The following is a 14,627-nucleotide window of genomic DNA, read 5'->3' on the forward strand; positions in this document are numbered from 1 at the left end:
CTGTGCATTGTGAGCAAAACCAACCGCCGCTGTGGACGAACCTCTGAGGAAACCACAACCGACCCCCGGCCCCAGCTCCCATCCATTCACTCCCACGTTCTCGCAAGAACAGCCAGACAGACCCAGGTCGCTCCCGGGGGACGGGAAACCTGAGACCCCAGTTGTTCGCTGGATGAAGACAGGAATTCGAGGTATGTCTCAGAGTCTCGGCACAGTTTCCCTGACCCCAGAACCCCCTTCCAGAGAAGCTCCCCGAGACGCGCTCTTCCTGAGCCCCCATCCAGCCCACCTGTGAACCCCGCACGCAGACCGCCTGCTGTGATCTGCTCTAACACCACCTCCCCCATGCTCCTGTTTGACCAGGAGGTGTCTCCTGTCTTTCTCTTTCCCTCTCAAGATTATTCAGAGATTAAAAAGTGCTGGTATAATTTTTATGCTGATTAACATTAGATCGGGCCCAAGGGAAACAAGACACTTCCCTGACACTGGCTGGGGAAAGGGTGTGATGAGCCCTGTGCCGGGGAGAAGCGCCCCCTTCGCTTATGGCTCTGACGGCTAACAGGGAGCGTGGCCGGGAGCCTGGGGTCCTGCGTCCAGAGGAGGCCGCGGCAGCCACGCGGGATTTCCACTGGGGAGGAAGCTCTCGGTGAAACATAAATGGTGCTTATTCAAGTTCCCCTCTGTTCACACACACAGAAAACACGGGGCTGACTGGCCGTCCGAAGCCCACGCGCAAAGCTCCCTGCCTTCCCTGGTTCTCGTCCTCACCCTCCCGAGAACACGGCATCCTTCAAAGGGAAGGCCCTCATCTCTCCAAGCCGTGCTGACTTTCTCTGGGCGCCAGCTAACGTGTAAGAAGGCCACCGAGCTCGGGAGGCACGTCCACGGTGGCCGTGCAGGATTTCGCCCCCGAGTTCCCAGCCCCTTTACGCGGCTGCGCGGTGCCTCCAAGTTCTCGCCTCTGCCCAGACGCGGACGCGAACCGACGTCCTGGGAACACCTCTTACCTCTGGCTCCCCACAGTCGCACTCCTCTCCTTCCTCGACATAGCCGTTCCCACACTTCTGGCCCCCGAAAGGCTGCCGGACCTCGGGCAGGTTGAACAGGCACACGCCCACGCCCCTCTCCAGGCTGGCCTCCAGGTCCCTCCGGCTGCAGCTACTGAACATCATGGGGAACGGGTACCTGTGGAGAAGAGCCCGCGTCACTGTCAGCACGCAGGACCTCGCCCCGCCGTGCGGGACTCCTGGGCCCCACCGGGACGCCTGCCCGGGGGCCCACTGTCGGTCTCGGTGAGCGAAGGCGTGGACACTCAGGGTCGAGCGAGGTGCTCAGCTGACTCTGAGAGCCATTCCTGGACAGTGCCAGCACCACCCACGAGGAACGCGCTCTCCACAGAGCAGCGCCCTTCCCACGGTCGTCGGAACCCCAGGCCTGGACAGAGTCCTTAGCATCACTAACAGTTGTGCACAAAGCAGCAAAGGGGGACGTGGTTCTTAGGGTCTGGAGCCTGCAGCATGAACACGCTCATGTCCTCACTGGAACGTGGAAAGAACAGAGGTACACACGGCCATGCTTAGCAGTTCCGGGGGCCACGGGCACACCCCCGCCGTGGGTCAGGGCCGGGCGGCGCTGGCCTTGGCTTATGAAGGGCGTGACTGTCTCCCCGAGCACTGCCGGAAAGGACGGGAGATGCCGGAAATGTTCTGGCTACAGAATACCAGGGTTACAACGGGACGGGGCACAGTCGGCCAACCTCCCAGCAGGGCCCATGTTTCCTGGTCCACGGTCTGGACGGGCTCCCCAGCCCCCGTGCACCCGGGGGGGCTGTATGACACTCATGGCAATGGGGCATGAGCAGAGGTGAAGTGATGGGGTCGCTTCTGGTGGAAGCTATTTAAGCGGTTGTTCCTCCCTGTTCCAGCTGAGCTCAGCGTGTTCCAATGTCCTGGGACTCGGAGGAGCCAGGTGTGGCACCTGGTCCCGAGTCACTGTAGGGAGGGAAGCCACCTGCAGGGCAGAGCCCCGAAGGTCATAGGGAAGGGAAACACCTCTGTTACAATGAGCCACTGACAGCCAGAGGTTTGTTTCCTCCAGCTGACAGTCGCCCAACACAACCAGTCCCCTTTCCATGAATGCGTTTTCCCATGTTCTGAGCAGCATGGATTCAGGGGACAGGCATGCCCGAAACCCAGAAGGCTGACGGACTTAGTGAGAGAGGGGGGCCTGCTGCCCTGCTCCCCGGAGCCCTCTCCCCATGCAGATTGCAACAGGATGACATCGCGATTGATCCCAATCTACCGGCCCAGCCCGTGCTCGCGGCCGTGCTCCCCCGGAGACAGCGGGCTCGCCGCCATCTGCCACGGAGTCTGGCAACTGTTCAAGACCATGGCCAAGCTGGGCACGCTGCACTGTCCGCGCAAGAGTTTGCTCTCAACCGCAGCTCATTCACTGGAGCAGAACTCTAATCCACAGATACGCTCCTACCTGCCCGTCCTGCTCACGGATGCAGGCACCATGCGCCGTGACGTGTTTGTCCTGCTGTAACAACGTTTCCTTTGAAAGCTTTGTGACTTCCCTTGGCAGACAGACAGATGGGCTATTCCAGGTCTCCCAATGAGGATCCAAGAAGAAAACTAACTGTATCAGGGTCGAAGGGCTTTGCAGGGACAAACATTTCAGAGAAGTCGAGAGCTGTTCTCAGCACAGAGACAGCCCTCAGCAAGGCAGAGGTGGGACCGTCCTCCCCGTGGGGGAGTTTTCCTGGGACACGCGTAGCTCCGGCCTGACCTGGGGACTAGACATCATTCCCCCTGTGATAACAACCAGGCGTTGCGATCAACTCTTATCAGTTCCTTCTGGAAGGGAACTGATTCCCCGGATATGCTAACTGTTCATGAGGAAAGACACTAGGGTAAGTTGTGAGCCTTGGGAAGGAAGGGTTTATAACAAGAGGAGCAATCGCGGAGCCCTGGCCAGTGTGGCTCAGTAGTTAGAGTGTTGGCCTGTGCACCAAAGTGTTGCGGGTTTGATCCCCGGACCTGGTTGGGGTATGTGCGGGAGGCAACCAACCGATGTGTCTCTCTACATCGATGTTTCTCTCTCTTTCTGTCTCCCTCCCTCCTTCCCTTCCACGCTCTCTAAAAATCAATGGAACGATACCCTCCAGTGAGGGTTAACAACAACAACAAAAAACGAAAACAAGAAAGAACAGTAGCGGAGAGAAGCCCAATGGAAAAGCTGTGTGAATCCTCCTGCTTTACAAGGGAGCAGAGGGTGTCCACTGTCCACAGCTCAGAGGGCTGAGGCTGTGCCGGTCTCAGACAAGTGCCCCCATGTCACCATCTTTCAAAATAACACCTACATTCTGGGCTTACGGGGGGTGGGGGGGTGCCATTAAAGAAAAGGGACAGAAACCAGATGAATGAAGTTGGTTAGGTGCAGGGTTTGAGCTTCAGAGCGTCTGGGAGCGGAGAGCCAGTTCCTGTTGGCATCTGTGTCTGCTCCAGATGTGGGCAGACAGAAGGACCGTTCGCCGTGCGATAATGAACTTCTGTTTCTCTTAGCTCTTCCCTCCTCTGCGGAAGGACACATCCCTAGTGCTTTCTAAATTCTCTCTCGTTTAGGTCACGGATGAATGACACCCATGCGGGTCACGCGTTTTCAGCCTCGCCTGAGGAACTACGTCCAGGCAGGACTTGCTCAAGGGTGTCTCTGCTGGGGCAACAGCTGGAAGGTACTTCCAGGAGCAGCACGGACGGATCGCTGACGCCGAGCCAGGACCTTAGTCAGGGAGTCCTCAGGAGACGGCACAGAGCTGGACCTCACATCACAGGGCCCGGCGTCACCCGTGTGCCACCTGCCTTCAAGGTGGGCACCATAAAGGCTGGTCATGGCCTGCAGCTCCTGCCATGGCGCCTGTCAGTGGGTCCCCGTCCCGCCAATCTGGGCCTTTCTGACTTGCTCACCCAGTGATGCCCCTTGGGGAGGCCAGCGACCCTTCCCCAAACATTCCTGCCACCTCCATGGGCCGGTCATATTCCCACCGTTTCCTCTGTGGAAGCGGGCAGACGGCTCTGCCATCAGCTAAGAACTCTCTTTGGATGCCAAGGCCTTAGGCAGAGGGCCTTTTGTACGTGCGAGAGTCTGCTGAGTTCATCCTTCCGTGACTCTCATCAGGGAAGAGGTGACGGTTTCCCTTTGGCATAGGGGAGCCCTGAACCCTATTCGGGCATTTGGAGGGAACCGGGCTCGAGACTAAGCAAAGCAGAGACTCCTGTCGGTCACCGTTCTGCAAACACCTGCTCAACATCTAGGTGGCATTGTCCTGGGCCTTGGGGACCGGGGAAACCCCAGCAACCCTGGTGTCACGAAGTTGCATCCAGGGCACACAGGTCATCACGAGAAAAGGGAGTAAGTACGTCGAGTGTGAGAAGGGGTGAGTGTTACGGAGAAACGCAGGCTTGGGGAGAGGACGCGGGTGGCACGGCGGGCAGGGAGGACCTCACGGGAGGACGCAGGGCAACGAGCCGTGGGCATTCCCGGAGGAAGGACGTTCCGGGCAGAGGGAAGAGCTGGCCGGGGCTGTGGCCTAGAGGAATCCGGTCCTCAGAACAGAGGCTCTTCTCTCAGTAACACGCCCAGAGAGATGGCCCCTCCTACACAGCAGCCCAAACCACTCGGGCGCATGCCACTCGCATGGAGACGGACACGGCGTATCACTGAGCGGGGGTCTGCCCTGCACGGACCAGGCACTGATGAGGCCTGAAACGGTTTTCACAAGAACTCCAAACTCTTATTATTTCCCCCTTAACAAAAACAAACAAACGGTTTTTTTTTTTTTATCCTCACCTGAGGACATTTTTCCATTTTTTGTACAGATAGAGTAGGAGGGAGAAAGAGGAAGAGAGAGAGAGAGAGAAACATCGACGTGAAAGGGACACATCGAGTGGCTGCCACCCGCACAACCAACCAGGGCCGGGGACAAACTGCAACCGAGGTACATGCCCTTAGCGGGAACTGAACCCGAGTCTCTCCAGACCGCAGGCCAACGTTCTAACCGCTGAGCCAAACTGGCCAGGGCAACAAACGATTTTTGATGGACAAACAAGGGCCCTCCCTTCTGCTAAGCTCCTCCCGTTGACGGGCGTGTAGGAAGAAGAGGACATTAAAAGTGATATCCTACCCAGTGGCCTCCCCCAACAAACAGACTCTACCATCCAAGATACTTTCAACTCTCAAGGTATAAGGAAGGTTGATGGTATCAAATATCAGATTCCTCCAATGACAACAGAAGCCTAATCCACACACATCTGAACCCCTTTTACATCCAAGTGGCCTCGGGTCCCATAGAGCCTAGTTCATGATAGAGGTCACTGATTGTTGGCTTAAAAAGTCAAAGACGGTTCCTGGGTTTGTGTGAAAACTTTGCCAGTGGACCCCGAGCAGGGCCAGGATCCCCTCCCCCGCATGGCGCCAGGGACCCACGGGCGGGACCGGCCAGCACAGCGATGGTTAAGACGGCCAACCCTCCGGTTCCACCACATATGAAATAATGACCTCTGGGCTCGGCCAAGCTCCTCACCCCGCTTCCTGGGAACCAACGCTGTCGCTGGGCGTTTGGTGGGAGCGAAATGAACCTTTTGGGTGGGATGTGCACTACTCCTTCATTTAGCCAGCCGTCCGCTCATTCATTCACGATCGAGTCTCCAAGCATCTCATATCCAAAGCTCTGAGGAGATCCCACGATGGTTCAGAAGTGGCCCGAGTTCTTTCCAGTGTCCCCTTGCCGCACCTTTGTCAAGGAAGCTATTGGACACCCCCTCCCCCCATCGCCTCTTCCTCCACACAAATAAAATACAGAAATGTATTTGCATACATAAAACAAATATTTCATGCGTGTTTATCATATACATAATATAAAATCTGTAAAAGAATGTATAGTTATAATGCATATTGATATGAAAACCATATTAAAATACAAAACTGTCTATAATTATAAATATAATCATATATAATCGGTATAAACTTACATATTATAGATATTGTTTGAATAACAATGTACCTAGGTGACATGTTGGGCCAACTGTCTCCCAGTGATGTATTTTTTCTTGTTTCCTACGTATCCCTAAACAACCCAGTGAGACAGGGGTTATTATGCCCATTTTGCAAAGGAGGTGAAGAGACTTGATTCAAGTTCACAGGGGAGGGCAGAGATGAGAAGCACCCCACTTCAGTTACTTAAAAACTGCATTTTCCACACTGCAGAGAGCTGCCGACATCTGTGACCAGTGACGCTTGACGTACTGATTTTGACATGACGGACGGATCCCTCTGCTTCCCAGCATGCCTGGGTCAGGGGCTCTCAAAGTGTGGTCCCAGCATCAGTGTCGTCTGGCAACTTCCTACACACAGAGACACTCAGGCCTGCCCACACCCACGGAGTCAGAAAACTCGGGGGCATGAGCGGCCATCACCACTACCTCGGTCCGGGACACTGCCCGGGCTCCAAACACAACCTGACCCCACACCCGTTAGCCTCCGAGCGTTTGGGGGAACCCCGTGAGCAGCCCCTCCCTGTTCTCCCTGCCCCAGGCACGGCCAACCAGGAACCTGCTGTCTGTCTCCATGGATTTGCTGTGCCGGACCCCCCAAAATCGGAGCCACACAGCATGTGACCTCTTACGTGTGGCTTCTCGCGCGGCCCCAGGTTTCCAGGGTCCTCCTCGGGGCAGCACCTCATTCTTTCCCTTTCTAATCCTCACCCGAGGGTATTTCCCACCGATTTCCAGAGATGTGGGAGGGACGGAGAGAGAGAGAAACATCGATGTGAGAGACACAGACCAGTTGCCTCCCACACGACCCCAGCCAGGGCGGGCATCCTACTGCCTCCGGAGGAGGTTACGGCTGAGCGATGTCCGTTGCAAACATACCACATGGACAGATCCACCCTTATCGGTGTCAGAAATGAGACCTATCCTCTGGGTCACTACAGGTCACCTTCCAGGCACCGGAACTAGAATCAGCTTTGGTTTTCACTGCGGCTCCATTTCCTGAGACAAGGCCGACGTACAGCACCTCGAAAATCTTACGTGATTTCCGGTTGAAAAAACCCCGCAAGCACCGATCGGTCTCTGGAAGCCAAACTCAAATCGAGAACGAATTCCTAGGGGCCTTGAAGTATTACAGCCGGCGACTAGGCACCATGCGGTATACGGACGGCGGTGCGGGGAGGGTGCCGAGCGTGAACAATGGGGTTTCCGTTCTGAAGCGAGAGACCCCTTGGCTCCAACTCCTTCCTGCACCGGCTCGGACGGTCCCCGCAGCCTGTGCAGCTCTAGTCCCTGGCGACGGCAAGAACGGGGAGCTGGGCCACAGGGGGTCTGGCATCAAAGACCCTGAGCGGGCGGTGTCAGTGGTTGCAGACGGGGACCCGGTTCCTTCCGCAGCGTTTGGCAAGTTCCTCCCAAACAGCCTTTGAAAACATCTCATAAACGACCCCAAGCCCATCAGGGCAGCAGCTAACGGAACTGATGCAGAGCAATGACTACTGGTACGAAGCAGGAGACTTATTCAGGAAAGAAGCCCTTTTTCACGACAATTTCCCCCGGCACAAGGATGCCCTAAAATAATTGCACCTCAGACCCAGGGAAAGACCCACTTTCCGCTCCCAGGCAGAGAATCTCCCTCGGCACCCTCGCCAGGGTGACCCCTCCTGCCCGACTGTGACCCCTTCTGCAACACACGCCCGCCTTTTTCTCCAAGGTTCAACGACCAAGGACCCTCGGGGGCAAATTCCCCATCCTGAATGCCAGGTAAGAAGGAAAAGGAGGTGCAACAGCTGGGTGGTTTGGGGAAGGCGAACGACACCCAGAATCCGCTTTTCAAGAGAGGACTGTCCCTGACCACTTCCCGCCGTAAACGCAGTCACAGCTGATACTGCAGCCCCCCAAGCTGCCAAGGAAAACACTGGGGGTTCCTTTCTGGTGACAAAGCTACAGTCTGAAAACTCTGTTCTTGTCGGAGCCCCTGTGCATGCCAGCACTGCATTCTCGGGGTGAATCCTCCGAACCCGCGTGTCAACCTCGCGGGGGAGTCGGGCGTCGCGCCGGCGGCAGGTCCCCGGGAATCGCTCGGAGGCCCCGGCGGTTCCTGTGGGAGGCCAGGCAGCCGGGGAGGCAGCTGCCATCCGGCTGGTTGGGGCTGCAGGTCCCCGTCCTCGATGTTTCCGTGACTCTGCTGCCTCGTGGAGAAGTGTGTGTGTGGTCCCAGAGCTGGGTCCCCAGCGCCACACTCGGGGCGACATCAACCCGTGTGCTGACTGTAGGACAGGAATGGAAGTGCCTGGAGGAAGAAGGACGCCGCGACCTGGCAGCTGCTGCACACGCCGGGAGGGGACACGACCGTGCACAGGAAGAGCCGATGTCGCCGGCAACGGGACGGATGGGAAGCCGTCCAGATGTCTCTGTTTAAGTTAGAAAACAAGGAAGCCTCCCATCCCCCACAGCTGATAATGATGAGACAGTGAGGGGACAGCTGGTTGGGGAATACGCTGCTGACATTCTGCTTCCTACGGATGTCTTTTCCCAGATGAGCGTTACCTCCTCCCAGCAGCCGGAGGGACCGATCGGCGGCCCCAGAGGGCTCCCCTGGACCCGGGTACGTGGCATGGAGAAGGTGGGCAAGAATAGAAATCGGAGGACCACGTCTGAGCACCCCACCTCTTAAAATGAAAACTCAGCTTTAAAACTGGACCTCACGCCCTGGCTGGTTTGGCTCAGCGGTTAGAGCGTCGGCCCGCGGACTTAAGAGTCCTGAGTTTGGTTCCTGCTAAGGGCACGTACCTCGGTTACAGTTTGTCCCCGGCCCCGGTTGGGGTCATGTGGGTGGAAACCACTCGATGTGTCTCTCTTACATCAATATTTCTCTCTCTCTCCCTCCCTTGCTCTCTCTCGCTCTATCTGAAGATAAATGTAAAAATGTCCTCAGGTGAGGATAAAAAAACAAACAAAACTGGGCCTCAGTTTTCACATCTGTAGAATGAGGCTCGATGAGCTTCATACAAAGGTCTTTGGTTAATTTCAAAGCACCACGAACTGCTAGTTGCCTGTATTTATATGAAAACAATATGTATTTATTTTTCTCATGTAGAGTTGCCACTTGGGCTACTTCAAATCACCGACTGCCAGGGCCCCGAACATTCTGCCATTGGGCAGCATTTCCGACATGGGCTGAGTTCATGACCGTTGTAGCCCAAACACAGCAATCGCTAAGCTGTCAAACCACAAGTAAACTTGAGCAGAAAACGATTCAGGAGGCCAAGGAATGATCAGGCAGTTACGTCTGATCCCACTGTGGGATCACACACGGCGTTAACATGCACGGCATTAACATGCACAGCGTTAACATGCACGGCGTTAACATGCATGGCATTAACATACAGTGTTAACATACACAGTGTTAACATGCACGGCGTTAACATACACGGCGTTAACATGCACGGCGTTAACATACACGGCGTTAACATACACAGTGTTAACATGCACGGCGTTAACATACACGGCGTTAACATGCACGGCGTTAACATACACGGCGTTAACATACACGGCGTTAACATGCACGGCGTTAACATGCACGGCGTTAACATACAAGGCGTTAACATGCACGGCGTTAACATGCACGGCGTTAACATGCACGGCGTTAACATACGGCGTGAACGCAGAAATCAGCTCCGCTCTGCCCTGGACGGGCCGGGAATCACAACTCAACCAGAACATGGACTGGGGAGTGTAACCAACCAGACCAGCAGCGAACGCAAACAAAAAAGGTCTAGATGGCTGTTTTCGGCTCCTTCTCCCAAACGTCTTCCCCCAAAGCTCACGTCACCTGCGCCCCCTCCACGCATTCTTCTGTCTTTTTACTCCACGGCCAAGGCCACCTGAGCTCAGAGTGGACGATGGCCACAAACAGACTGGATCAGGCCTCTGTCCCCCGAGAACATGATCTAATGACTCCCCTTTATCATGAACTCCACAACCAGGTTGAAGATGTTTTAAAAACAACTCACTCACTTGAAGTTCACAGCCTATTTAATCCAGGTGTCCCAGGGGCAAGAGCCCCAAACAATGACCATCTTTCCTCCTGGGTGAGCTCCAGGCCCCCTTACAAAGAGGGCGAAAGAGGTCACACTTGGGATGGACCTTGCTGAGCCACGCTTCGGACCAAGAGTTCTAGGGCCGTCTTCAGAAACATCTTCAGGTTTTCCCCAAGTGTGCCCAGGAATGCAACCTTGGCAAATGCACAGAATGTAGGTGCCGCTGAGAAGATGCTGGTTGGGATGGGCGCTGGCACCTGTACCCACGGCAACCGGCCTTGGGACCGGTGCCCCCCAAGTCACAGGCTTGTGGCTTCACTTCACCTTGCACGTCAGGGGTAACAGATATAACATTACAGCAATTACTGTTCCTCAGTGAGCCCCTGCCTCGGGCCAGAGCCTGGTGGGCACCCTCACCCACCCACACCCACGGGTCAGAGTGTATCCTTCCTACTTTACAGACGAGGACGCGAGGCTGAGAGGTTCGGTCCTGCCACAGTCGTGTGGTTCACGTCAGGACCGAAAACAGCTCTTTGACATGAAGACATGTTCTTCCCAAGTGACCCCGCTGCACCCAGCGTGGTCAGGAGGCCTCAGCAGTGGCTTCCAGGGGTTACCCCAGGGCAGCCCCAGGCACGACGTGGCCCAAACAGCCGAGCCAGGACCATCCGCGTCCAGAGGAGAGGGCAGCTGCCCAGGCGCCCCGGGCTCCCTGGAGGCAGGTCAGAGCGCACCCACAGTCCTGACCCCTGGTGCACCTGGAAGCACCTCCCTGAGTGTCTTGGGTGTAACAGAAAACAAAGGCTAGGGCTCAGGATTATCCAACACACCCCAGGTCAAGCGTGGGCCAGGTGGCACACCCCTGAGGGAGGCTGGGAGCCCGGACGGCCCCGACCAGCTGTGGGCAGAGGAGACAGTCACCCCCTGGACAGCGGTCACTCTGCCGGCTCCTCCAGGGTGTGATGGGAGGTGGAGGCGGATCTGAGTCCACACTCTGCCCGGCCAGTGAGAACAGGGGCTCACGGGACAGAACGGCACCCAGGGCGAGACCACAGGGAGAATTCACCCCTTGTCAGCGCCAGGAAGGTAAAGGGACAGCATCGGGGCGAGCGCTCACCAGGGGCCTTGCTGACCCGGGGCCTTGCTGACCCGGGGGCCTTGCTGACCGGGGGCCTTGCTGACCCAGGGGCTGCAGGCAGCGAAGGAAACCGCCAGGCCAGGAGCAAGTGATCAAACAAGCCCTTGGTGGGACATGTCCCTGTTAACAGCAGACACCTGGGGCCCGAAATGAAGCCATCGGCGGCACTTCATAAGTCATGTTTTTAACATGTGAACTTTGACCTCAGCTCCTCCTCCAGAAAACCAATTAAAGTGCAAATGTAATTCCCCCGCATTTTTAATAAAGAAAGATACCAACTGAGCCCTGGCCGGACAGGAGGCTCACAGGAGGCCTCTAGACGTTACCAGAACCTCGGACTTCTCAGCTCTGAGCTGGCTGACCTCCCAAGCCCCATCCTGAGAGGCCAGGGAGGCGGGCAGGGCCCAGCGTCACACCACAGGGGTCCCAGCCCATCAGAGGGGTGTCAGACGAACAGCTCAGCTGCGTAACAAGGAACGGCCGCTGTCTCTGCAGCGCTCGCCCGGGACGGCAGACATAGACAGATCCAGAGGTTAATAAGAAACCAGCTGCAGGCCGAGGTCCCTCCGCCCTTCCCCTGCCCCAGGAGACGCCTGGACAGGTCGTGCCATGACTTCTGCTGGTTCCGCAGGTCTGTAACAGGGAAGACGCTTCTGATCGAATGCGGTCAAAGAAGTGGTCCAGGCCGATACCTCCAGGCCGTCCAACGAGGGCTGAAGCCTGCACACACCTCATTCTCGCCTCCCTGGACTCTTGCCAACGTGGGGACCTGAAAGAGGGGCGCAGGGCTGGCCTGGGCTTCCCTGTGGGCTGGGAACAGAAAGTCCTCTTCTCCCAGACGCTCATCGAGGAGCAGGGCTGGGCCTGAAGCTGTGGGCTGACATCCTGCGCGACCCTGACCAACGGCAGGGCTCTGGCCTTCCAGAACCTCCACTTTCTCATCTGTAAAATGGGTTACCGGGCCCGCCCCTTCCTATCAGGGCTGTGGCAGTTCCATGAGAAAGGCGAGGAGGGTGTTCGTTGTAAACAGGAGAACTCCACAGGGCCTTATCATTGCAACTACTTCCTCTCCCCCGTGGGCTAAGCAAAGGCTTTCAGGGAAAGCACCCCAGGAAGGACCCCACTTTTTCAAGCAAACTGCTTCTGGCCCCTGAGCTCCACGGAGTATTAACAAACACCAGCCCCTCATGAACTCGGCTACCTATTTACTGGGGTTTCTCAGCCCCCATTCTGTTCTACTTTGTTTTTATTGTACTGTGCATATTCTGCTACTGTAACTCCATTGCAGAATGATGTGGGGTAGAGAGGAAATAAAAATGGCTGTGTTGCAATGAATGCTAGAGTTAATGTAAAAGACAATAGCCTCCGAATCTTCTCCCTAGAGCTTTAGCCATTACACAAAAGATAAAGGGATGGCCTTACTGATCACACATCTGTAATCATCATCCATCCATCCTCCCATCCATCCATCCATCCATCCATCTGTCCATCCGTCCGTCCATCCGTCCATCCTCCCATCCATCCATCCATCCATCCATCCATCCATCCATCCATCCATCCTCCCATCCATCCATCCATCCATCCATCCATCCATCCATCCATCCATCCATCCATCCTCCCATCCATCCATCCTCCCATCCGTCCGTCCATCCGTCTGTCCATCCAGCCTCCCATCTATCCATCCATCCATCCATCCATCCATCCATCCATCCATCCATCCTCCCATCCGTCCATCCGTCTGTCCATCCAGCCTCACATCCATCCATCCATCCATCCATCCATCCATCCATCCATCCATCCTCCCATCCACCCACCCACCCACCCACCCACCACCCACCACCCACTGCAATCTATCCTCCTTTCTCTCTCTCTCCCTCCATCCCTTGGATCTGTTCATCCATCCTTCCAGTAAAGAAGTATTTACCGAACTCTTCTAGGTGCTGGGGGTTCAGCAATGAGCCAGACAGACAGACTGCTGACCGAGTGGAGCTGAGAGTGGGTTCTTCTGGACACTGTGGATTGCAGAGGGGCCACAATTTATACTTGACCTCACCCTGCAGCCTCCATGCCACGGGTCTTGGGGAGGGGAGGAAGCCATGGGTGTGTGTGGGGAGGGAAAGATGGACAGAACCGCAGCCAGACTGTTTCACACATGTTCTAGCACACATGAAACTCTGGGTTAATGAGCAATGACAGGAAGTAATTCTCTGCTGTTGTAACATAAGTCAAAGTAGGTTTGCAGACTAAATGGCTTAAAAATGGAGCACCCTCCCTGTTTCCCAGAAGTTGCACAGGGATGTTGCTCTGCATTGAGGCTTCAGTGCCCACATGAAGCTCAAACATGGCAACACACTTGGGGCCACTTCTGTGTGGCAAACACAGCTGGAGGCTGGATTATGCAGCCACACAAATGCCCAGTCTCATGTTCAGCCTGCTGCATGGAACACGGCTGCACAGACAGAGCCTGGCTGCATGGACAGAGCCCAGCTGCATGGAGCCCAGCTGCATGGACAAAGCCCAGCTGGACAGAGCCCAGCTGCACGGAGCCCAGCTGCATGGAGCCCAGCTGGATGGACAGAGCCTGGCTGCATGGACAGAGCCCAGCTGCACGGAGCCCGGCTGCATAGAGCCCAGCTGCATGGACAGAGCCCAGCTTCATGGACAGAGCCCGACTGCACGAAAAAAAGGTGTAAAATGCTCTTCTGGTTATGTTTAAAATGTCTCCTTATCTTTTGGAGACACACAGTGCAGTATTGATAGAGGAGATGCAGTGAGGCCCAGGACTGTGTGAACAGGTTGGATTAGATGCCCCGGGATGGGCCTCCTGGCGCCCACCCTAAAACGTCCCCAGCAGAGCCCTGAGCTTCCGGTCTGTGGTTGCCAGTTCACTGCTGTCCCCACCACAGTGTGAGCTCCTGGAAGTCAAGGCTCCTGCCTCCGGCGTCCATGCCGCCACCTGCTTCTCTGGCTCTGCCGCACAGGCTGCCATGATGTCGGCCAAGTGGATGAGCGGCGTTTCTGTGCCTGGTCGCCTCGCCCTGCATCCTGCAGTGGGCTCGTCCTGAGGCAGCAGCTGGGTCCACATCGTCTCAGTTTCCGTGAGAGAAGGTTGACCTTGGGCAGAGGCCATCCAGATGTGCTCCGCGTCTAGACAGCTGTGCGGCAAGCGGGTATGCGGCGGCTGTTCCAGGACTGAGTTCAGTGGTCACTGGCTCTGGCTGCAGGTCTTATTCCTGAGCGTCCGACCGCAGCTCAACGTAAATAATTTAAAACCCCGGGAAGCCGGGGGGACCCCCTCCACTTGCTCTCTCAGCCCCACCAGCCTGGGTGCTCGACACACCGCTCCCGCTCCCTGCTGCGGGCCGAGGAGCACCTCCTTTCTATGTAAAACTTTTT

At 56.3% G+C, this 14,627-nt stretch overlaps 1 protein-coding gene across 1 annotated transcript in view; it reads right to left on the minus strand.

Moving 5' to 3' along the window:
• The window catches only part of ADAM12 (ADAM metallopeptidase domain 12), a 257,254-nt gene that overhangs the window by 47,442 nt on the left and 195,185 nt on the right, over positions 1 to 14,627 (minus strand). The window contains exon 12 of the mRNA XM_036265907.1: positions 1,008 to 1,185. Within this exon, the coding sequence (XP_036121800.1) occupies positions 1,008 to 1,185 (178 nt within the window). The remainder of the gene's footprint in view (positions 1 to 1,007; positions 1,186 to 14,627) is intronic.

This window comes from Molossus molossus, unplaced genomic scaffold (genome assembly GCF_014108415.1).
Source record: "Molossus molossus isolate mMolMol1 unplaced genomic scaffold, mMolMol1.p scaffold_m16_p_17, whole genome shotgun sequence".
In the NCBI taxonomy this organism is placed as follows: Eukaryota; Metazoa; Chordata; class Mammalia; order Chiroptera; family Molossidae; genus Molossus; species Molossus molossus.